Source organism: Orycteropus afer, unplaced genomic scaffold (genome assembly GCF_000298275.1).
Source record: "Orycteropus afer afer isolate SDZICR_OR568_19922 unplaced genomic scaffold, OryAfe1.0 scaffold00051, whole genome shotgun sequence".
Lineage (NCBI taxonomy): Eukaryota > Metazoa > Chordata > Mammalia > Tubulidentata > Orycteropodidae > Orycteropus > Orycteropus afer.
This window is the reverse complement of record NW_006921638.1, coordinates 11,421,177-11,431,282: the sequence shown is the minus strand read 5'-3', so window position 1 is coordinate 11,431,282 and position 10,106 is coordinate 11,421,177. Positions and strand designations below refer to the sequence as shown.

Below are 10,106 nucleotides of genomic sequence, written 5' to 3'. Positions count from 1 at the left end.
AAGTGTGGTAGTTATGGTTATGTGCCAACTTGGCTGGGTCTGGCTGAGTGGCTGGGCATCTGGATGTAATTATTCCCCATGGTGAGATTGGTATCAGTTCCATGGTGGAATCTACTGGAGCAGCTAAGTAGCTGCTTTAGGGATGTGGTCTGCTTCCAACATATAAGAAGCGTTGAGAAAGGTCAGTAGGTTTTTGGCACGATTGAATATTGCATGTAGCCAAGCCGTTGTTCAGCAGTCTGCCATGACTGCCTGCCAATCTTGGGACTATCTCTGGACTTGAATTAGTGGCCTGCCCTGTTATTTGGTAATACTGGGACAGTGCCATTTTTATTTGTCAACCTTGGGTTCATCAGCCTCAGCACCCAGCAGCTGCCCGAGTGAAGAGATCCTCTAACTCCAATGGGGGCTAGGAGCCAGAGGCAGAGCTGAAGCCCAAGGTCAGGAGCTTTCACCCAGCCCCTAGAGCCTGGCACTTTGAACTCGGACTTCTAGCCTCCAAAACTGTGAGAATACATGCCTGTTTATTAAAGTCTCCCATTTGTGGTATTTTCTGTTAGAGCACCACAAAGTAACCAAACATCTAGTAACACAAGAATTAAATAAGGAAAAACAGTTAAAAGTAAATAATATTAAAATTACAAAGATTACAAAATACAACTTAAATTTGGATAAATATCAAACATGGAAAGAAAACAGGGGTGAGAATAGTGTAAGTGTGCTAAATCCTAATTTTTCATCTGAAGGAATTAATAGACAAACTGATGAATTTAATGAATCAAGTTGATAAATCAAGAAATAAAGGTCTATCTTCTAAAATTCTAGATGAGAATTAAATAAGGAAAAACAGTTAAAACTGAAACTATTTGGTAAACATAGTTAGGAATAAGGAGACCAACCAAAACTAAACCCACTGCCATCAAGTCAATTCTGACACATGGCAACCCTATAGGACAAAGTTGAACTGTCCCATAGGATTTCCAAGGCTGTAAATCTTGACGGAGGCAAACTGCCTCCTCTTTCTCCCAGAAAGCAGATGGTGGTGGGTTTGAACCATCAACCTTTGGTTAGCAGTACTTTAGGGCAAAAGGAGAAGGTGGGGGAATGAACTATTTATCCTAAGCTACTCTCTATTATTTAATTTGTTCCCATTTAATAAAAATGTATTTTAAAGCTAAAAATGTTCATCATTGCAGAAACCCAGTCTATTTGAAGCCATTCAGCCTACATCGGTTCTTCCTGTCTTCTTCACTGCACTGTCACACTGCTCTCCCTGCCTCTGCTGAGTGTGCTTCCTCAGTTTATTACCACTCTCTCGGTTTCATTTTGCCTTCTCCTCTGTCTTTCCCTTCTTTCTATCTGAGTTCTGACAGGTCTGCCCTATCCTAGGGCAAACAAAAAAAAATTTCACTTGGTCGGAATGTTCTGAATCATTTCTACCCAATTTCTCTTTTTCCTTTCACTTTCCAACTTTAAAACGTTGTCTTATTTCCCCTGAACTCTGTCATTTAAATACCAACTGTAACAATATTGGCACCATTCTTGTTCTACTTAATATTTTTCCAAACATTTCACATAGATCCTTTTTTTTTTTTCAATTTTTTTTCTGCAGTAAGGGTGAAATTGGGGAGGGGGTGGAAATATCTCATACGACAGAGTTCCAAAGACATCTGGAAAAATGCTAGCGTGAAATGTTCCAATTACAAATGCATCACTGGTTTGTTCAAGAATAGTTCATCTTCTGCCTTTTGGCAGTGAAAAAAAAATAATCCAAGTAAACAACAAAAATATCCAAGTTCATCATCATAAGTGCTGTGACATTTATTAGGTGTATTTAATTTCCTTCTTCTTTCATAATCATATTAATGTCAAGACCAATAAAAGAATAAAGACCTGATTTATGAAAAATTACTTTAAAGATACTAAGTCTAAAGCTCAAAATGATGACACATTGCCTCAGTACAATTATCCTGTAGTTAATCTTAACGTTCTACAGAATGAGTCATTATCTTACAAATGAACAGAAGAACGTGGAAGAAATAAAACTACAGACAGAACCAGTAACTGAACTAAGATCCAAATTCTGGAATTCACCACTAGAGAATATCTTGTTTTTCTTTAAAATATAATTTTTATTTATAAAAGTGTATTAATTTGTTGCTTTGGGTCTTATATGTCTATCTGTAAGAAAGAAGGCATATTTTTGGTAAAATAATGGTCAGAAAAACACATATAAAACATTAGTTTTGAGCCTCAAGATACTGATAGAAGGAAAAAGAACTAATTAATGAAGCCACATTTATGAAAAAACTAGATGATTTTATTATTATTATAAATGCCAAACAAGTCTTTAAACCAGTTAAAATTTAATTAAGCATAAAGTTATTTTCACATTTGTCTGTAACTATAGTAAATACAGTTCTTGGCATAAAGACACAGCCTCTGGAATTTAAAATATCCCCAACTGCAAGATTTTATATATATATCTATACATATAGATATATATAATCCATTATTGTTTATGTGATAGCAGATGAATCAAATTAAAATAATTATACCATCTAGAATAAAATAAAATAGAAATAATTTACTCATAAGATTCATATTTAAATCATCTTTATTTATAAAATACTATCCTGAGAATTATAATTATAATTCCATTAAGCTCCAATTTGAGCAAAAGAATCACTTAAGTAATAGCAGTTACTTAACTGCAAAGAAGAGAGAAGTCAAAAATTACTTTTAAAGAGAGACGATAGATATTATCAAGTTTCTTGTGGTGGGTCTTGATGTTCAGTAGTAAGCTCATTTGAAGTCTGAATCAAACCTGAAGGGAATTCACTTCTATTTTCAGGGTTTGGAGGTGGAGGGTAAAATCCAGGTCTTGGGGGAAGATATTGAGGAAAACCTCTCCGTGCATACATATTTCTCACTGTTCAAAGACATTGGTAAAAGACATTTTTTTAAAACTTTAAACACCTGTACTGCAGTACTAATAAATCATTAGCTTACAACTTCTAATATGTATCTTTATACTCAAAAACTGACACTATAATAATTACTTTAAATAAAAAATAAATTTTTACAATATTGAGTAAAACGAACTCAATCCAAGTATACATTTTAGAGAGAGTATCAGTTTTAGACACAATTTTTGTCCTATGGAAATCTAACATCTTAACATTTTAAAGTAAAAGGGTGATTATTTCAAAACAGATAAAACTCACTTTACAAAAACTTTTTCACTTAATAAAATTTTCACCAGATTTAAAATTCAGACCAGTGATTCCCAATTCAAACTTTATATTATCCTAAAATATTTTCAGTTATATCAAAGACAATTTTTTCAATTCTCCAAACAAAATTTATTCTAAGTCACCTTAAATTTCTGAAACAGAAGAGGAATAAGGGAAGGAATGACTAAATCTCGTTATTCTTCAGAAACCTATCATTCTAAATAGCAATGTATAGGTATAAAAGAAATAAATTATTCCCTTCTTATGTGAGGTTCTGAAGAATTTCAATATATTCAGCAAACAAGCCAAACATGACACATTTTAGGTTTGAAGTAAGTAGAACCACATCAGAAGTACTTATATAAAAAAACTTTAGCCAGTAATTTTAATGCTAAAACATAAATTGTAATTATTTTTGTCAACTGCCTATCAAATAAGATACAAATAATTTTAGTCTTAACATAAGGCTGCTTCAAAAATCCAAAGATTTTTCTTGACTATTAAAATATACAAATAATTCCCTATTAGTAAGATGAATCAAGTTGAAGTCTGATCCTTCCCATTTGAAAAAGTAATGACACACGCACAGAACATGTAAAACTTTTTCCTCTACGTATTACCAGGTGAAGATAGAGCAAAATTAATATCCTTGACTTACTCTTAAACATATAGTAAGTTTCTTTAAAAAAAAAAAAAAAGAAAAGAACAAAAGGCATACTTGCTAATGGTGCATGTAGTGGGCCAGGGAAATCCCTTGGTGGGAAATAATCCCGAGGAGGTCCGTACATGCCTGCTGGAGGAGGTGGAGGGAAAGGAGGTCCCCTCCTCAGGAAAGGCCCCCTGGCATCCACTGGAAACAACGGACCTCTAACTGGAGGGTGAGGTGGAGGGGCAAATCCGGGTCCACCAGGTGCTTCATTTTCAGCAGGTAGAGATGAATCAGGCATGTTTAAATTCTATGGCAAGTTAACATATGGCAGTCACTAAAATCTGCAGAAGTTTTTCTAAAAACCTTAGATTTAGAAGATACCTCAGAATTTAGCCAGAAAACGGTCTAGGATTTATCTTAAAAGAATGCAGAGAAATATTCAGTTTTCCATAGTAAGTATCAGATGGGTTTTAGCTATCAAAAATATTGCATTAACCCAACAGAAAACAGTTTTCACCACCAAAGTAATATTCTGTCTAAAGATAAAACACATACATATCCAAGGGTACCAAAATACACTATTTTATCAAACATACACAGAAAACAAAATATAACATGCCTATGCTTGTATTTTTAAGGTGACGAAAATCAAGAATGCAAAATAATAAACAAATATACTTGAAAACATCAAATAAAAATCCTAGGAAAAAATACCCTAACCTACAAATTGCACTTTATCACCATAGATTAGAACCCAGAAAAGTACTAACAAGAATGCTAAGGAGAAAGTACGATTGTCAAAAAGAGAGAAGCACTTTTATATCAACAACTAGATCATTAGATAAATATCTATTCTAGTAAACCAAGAGATTAGAAGGCTCCTCAATATATGGATAAAATTCTACTTTCAATACTTACACCAAAATCATCTTTGGGATCATTTTTACTGGATTCCATTTCTGAAGATATTGGCCCATCTAGACATAGAGTTAAAATATAATTAATCACTTCATTCTTGGAAAATCTACAAGTCACAAAGGACAATGATATTTCCCACTTCCCTTGTCTGCACATAAACCAGCTTGACCAGCATCCTGTATCAGAGGCACAAGAACAGCTTGAGGTCCTTAGAATTTTGGGAGACTAGGTGTTCTGCAAAGGCATCCTGGCAGCTGACTTCCCCAGCTAGTTCCGAGGCAATTCTGCTGAAGCAGCGTCATAAAGACATCTCTGACAGGGAAGTGGCATCCCTCGCCCTCTTTCTTTTCTTCCTACTTCTTTCCTTATTTCTCTATTGGATAACAAAGACTAGCAATCTGAATTTGGCTACTGTTTCTAAATAAATGTTCCTGGACTTTATCATCTAGAATCGCTCGATCTCTGAGAACATGAATTCAAACATTCCTCTCTCTGACCACAGGCACCTATCCTCTCCTAGCATTTTCACTTACTTACTCCACTACACTTGTCTTTGGACCACAATGAGGCCTCCAGTCCTCTGACCTCTCAGTAGTAGTGAAAATTTCTTCACTCCTTTCCTCACTGACTTCCCTAAATTAACTAGACTTCAAAGTTCATCACTTCTGCCAATCATTAATATCCTTGCCCTAATGGCCACTTTTCACTGATGTTTGACAACAACTCAACCCTAGATTAATCCAACTCTCTCCTTCCATTTTGTCTGTACTTGAGCTGCTGAGCTCTGCTGGGTAAGAACAGCACAGAGCCATGGGGGCTGGCACCACTACAAGCTGACCGTTCTCCAGGAGCACTTTCAGCTATACACTGCCTGCCTGGCCTCCCTCCGTGTCTGAGCCAGCTTGCCTCTCAGCAATTTCAAACTTTATCCATTCTCCTCAAACTTACTACACTAGCCACTCAGATGCTCCCTTAACTTTTTGTGACCAAACATACAACCATACCTGGAACTATATCCCTCTAACCTTTCCTCTTCCTCCTATTATGGCAAAGACTCTTACTAGCCAATCTATGACTCTGGTCTTGCGCTTAGAACCCCTCCCCCAGTCTCCTGGGGGACCTTCCTCTTTCTCTGTTGTTTTCCTCTTCCTTTCTGCTAGATCCATTTTAGCAATTCTCTCCCAATACCTTTTTACAAATGAGGAAGAAAAAGAGAATTCCCCCTCCAGCTATCTCTCCTTTAAAAATCAGATTGTTCTATATACATTGTTCAGAATTCCTCCCACTTTGGTGGCATAGTGCCAAAGGCATTTGACTGCTAACCAGAAGGCTGGTGGTCCAAAACCACCAGCCACTCCAAGGAAGGAAGACTGGGCAGATCTACTTCCATAGTGATACTGCCTCAAAAACCCAAGGAGGGGTCGCTATGAGTTGGAATTGACTCGCCAGCAGTGCATTTGGTTTTCTTGTTTGTTTAGGTCCTTACTTTACTGCAATCTATTTGCAACATCCACTACCTCCAGTGGAATTATTTTCCCCAAGATCACAAATATTCTTTTTTGTTAAATTAACAGACACTTTTAGTCATTGTTTTTTTAGTTGAGTCCCTGAGTGGCACATAGGTTAAGCGTTCAACTATTAGATGAAAGGTTGGTGGTTCAAACCTGCCTAGAGAAGCCTTGGAAGAAAGTCCTGGTAATTTGCTTCCAAAAAGTCACAGCTATGAAAACCCTGTAAAGCACAGTTCTACTCTGTACACCCATGAGGTCGTGATGAGTTGGGTTGGACTCAATGGCAATGAACAACAGTCCTCATTTTACATTTCTTCCTACCACTTGAAATGCTCTCAGCCTTCCATTTTTAACTTCTCTCTATTCCTCCTACTTTTCTAGATGCTCCTGCTCAGTCTCTTTGGTGGGCTCCACTTCCCCTAACCACCTTTCAATGGTGATGCCCTGAGTTCCACTCTTGGCCCCATTCTCTTCTCATTCTCTCCTTGAGACATCCCATCTACTCCTCCAGCTTTAATTAGATATATTCTACTAATGACTGCTAGACTTAAAATTCAGATTCAGGAATTTCCCCTTGAAGTGTCAAAGCTTGAATTTCCCACTTAAATATACATGCAGGTGTATCACAGTTGCCACTACTTTTTTTTTTTTTTTTCCAGTTGAAAATGGCACTTAAAATCTTCTCTGTCAAGTTTGTTGCTGTTCCTTATTCTTTATCTCAGAAAAATGATTGGCACCTCTATCCACCCAGGTGCCACAGCCAGGAACCTGGGCACCTTCACCTCCCACATGCCTTCAATCCTAAATCTTCCCAATTCTATTTTCTCTCTGTCTGTTCACATCTATCTATTCCCTCTGCTAAATCATCATCATCATTCATCCAGATTCCTGTCACAGCCTAAAAATTGCCCAGCCTCCAAACCTGACCCCTCCCCTCCAATCTATTCTCCACACTGCAACCAGAATAATTATTCTGAAAGACAGATCTGATTATAATCTTTTCTGCTTGAAATGTATTCCCATTATTCTGAGAAAAAGGTCCAAATTTCTGAACATTTTGCAAGGCCCTGCAAAATCTATTCACTGATTACCTCTTCAGCTGCTTGTTTCAATATTCCCTGACTCGCATTCCATGCTGCAGCCATAATTTACTAGGCACCTCTGAATCTGAATCTTAGAGATTCTATTCTCTCCTCCTAGAACATCGTCATAATTTTGCTCCAGCTAATTTTTCCTTTAGCTTATATGTAACTTTCCCCAAAAACTTTTTCTTGACTGTCCTTCCCTTGAACCACCATCACCTCATCTGGATCAGTATCCTCACAAGATCCTGTAACATCCTGTACTCATTACCACTCTCACTATGTAGTGTAACTGCCTGCTTTTCAGTTATACCTACTAAGCCTCAAAGTATAAGTAATGCTCAGCTCCTGTTCACCACTGAAATCCAACAACTACCATAATGGCTGACATATAGGAAGTATTCAATAAATATTTAGTACACCAATTGCTGGGTTTACTACCTTCTCATTTCAAGATAGTACAGGGATCCAGACCATGGCTCTGGAGTCAGAGAGACATGGGTTCAAATCCTGGCTCTGATACTTCCTACCTAATATCCTGAGCACCATTTTGGACCTCTGGTTTTTCATCTATAAAATAAGGATAGTAACAGTATCTGCTTTTTAGGGTCACTGTGAAGAATAAATGAGACAAGTTCAATAAGACAGAAAATAACAAATGTTGGCGAGGATTCAGAGAGATTGGGACTCTCATACACTGCTGGTGGGATTGTAAATGATACAACCACCATGGAAAACAGTATGGCGAGTCCTTAAAAAGCAGGAATTAGAAATACCATTTGACCCAGCAATCCCACTACTAGACATATATCCTAAAGAAGTGAGAGCTAGGACACAAACAGATACATGCACATCCATGTTACAGCAGCACTATTTACAATAGCAAAAAGATGGAAACAACCTATGTGCCCATCAACTGAAGAATGGATAACCAAGCTACGGTACTTAAACACAATGAAACACTATGCAACACTAAAGAATAATGTAGAATCCGCAAAATGCTACATAACATGGATGAACTTGGAGGCCATTATGCTGAGTGAAATAAGTCAGTCACAGAAGGACAAATATAACATTAGTTCATTATTGTAATAAGTCAAGGAAAGGTTTATATATGGAAGGATACATTCTTTGTTGGTTACCAAGGGTAGGAGGGGAGGGAACACTGAAAAAAAAAAAAGCACTGACACATGTCACTTTAGTTTTGTGTATTTCACTGTACATAAACTGTATTTCAATAAAATGCATTAAAAAAAAATTATTACAATTTAGGAGAAAATTTACAAACCACTCCAGGTTCTCATTTAATAATTTCTATACATATTATTCGCTGGCGGTTCAAACCCACCAGCCACTCCTCAGAAGGAAGATGGGGCAATCGTCTTCCATAGTGATGCTGCCTTGGAAACCCAAGGAGGGGTCGCTGTGAGTCGGGTCCGACTCGAGGGCACATAACACCACCACCACCATACATATTATTCAGTGATAGTGGTGACACTTTTCACAATGTGTCAGTATTCTCATTTCAATTCTGGTTGTTCCATTTCTAGCTTCCTTGTCTCCTCTTATTGTCCCATCTTTGGTCCAGGGTAAATATTGACCATTAGGTGTCATTTAAATGATTGTTTCATGGAGCACAGTACTTATGAGTGATATTACTTATATTATGAGCCACTATGTCTTTTAGCTGATAGGTGACCTCTGGGAGTAGTCTGAATTCCAAGTTTAAAGGGTATCCCTCTACAAGTCCAATAACTCTGGCTTTTTTAGGAATTTGAGTTTTTTTCCCCATTCTATCCAAGGCTGTCTATTGTATCCCTACTTGGAATGGCTGGCAGTGGTAGCCTGGCAATTATCTAGTTCTTCTGGTCTCAAGGTAGGAGGTGATTGTTCATGTAGACTTATTAGTCCTATAGACTAGATTCTTCTTTGAGTCTTTGGTTTCTTTCTTCCTTTTTGCTCCAGATGTGTAGAGACCAATAGTTGTATCTTAGATGGATACTCACAAGCTTTAAAGACCCAGATGCTACTCACTAAACTAGGTTGTAGAACATTACTTTTATGAGAAAGTTATGCCAATTGACCAGTTTGGTCCTCAAGACTCTGGTCCTAAGCTCTCAAACCCAGTAATCTAATCCCACAAAGTATTTGGTTAACCTAAAAAATATTCATAACTGTGCATCATATGTGCTTTATTTTATATATGATATATATGCAGCATACACAAACATGTATATTCACTTGCCTATAGAAACATGCATACATGCTCACCTGTATATTCATACATACTTACCTATACATACATACATAAATATAAGGAGCTGTAGTGGTGTAGTGGGTAAGACATTTGCCTGCTAACCAGAAGGTCAGCAGTTTAAACCCACCAGCCACTCCATGAAGGAAGATGGGGTGATCTACTTCTGTAAAGATTTACAGCCTCGGAAGAGTAATGGGGGTCGCTAAGGGTCGGAATCAATTCAATGGCAGTTTGGTTTTTCTTGGTAAATATATACATATACACACACACACACACATACATATCTCCCTGTGTAACCAAACACGTTGTTGTTGTTGTTAAGTGCCATCGAGTCGTTTCCGACTCATAGCGACCCCATGCACAGCAGAACGAAACACTGCCTGATCCCGCGCCAGCCCCACAATCCCTGCTATACTTGAGCCCATCATCGCAGCCACCATATCAATCCATCTC

General features: G+C 37.4%; 1 protein-coding gene across 1 annotated transcript in view; it reads right to left on the bottom strand.

The window, feature by feature from the left end:
• Window positions 1-2,765: 2,765 nt before the first annotated feature.
• The window catches only part of MIA2 (MIA SH3 domain ER export factor 2), a 129,145-nt gene continuing 121,804 nt past the window's right edge, over window positions 2,766-10,106 (bottom strand). The window contains exons 27-29 of the mRNA XM_042780651.1: window positions 4,804-4,862; window positions 3,955-4,192; window positions 2,766-2,932 (exon numbers count right to left, since the gene is read on the bottom strand). Coding sequence (XP_042636585.1) covers window positions 2,766-2,932; window positions 3,955-4,192; window positions 4,804-4,862 — 464 coding nt within the window. The remainder of the gene's footprint in view (window positions 2,933-3,954; window positions 4,193-4,803; window positions 4,863-10,106) is intronic.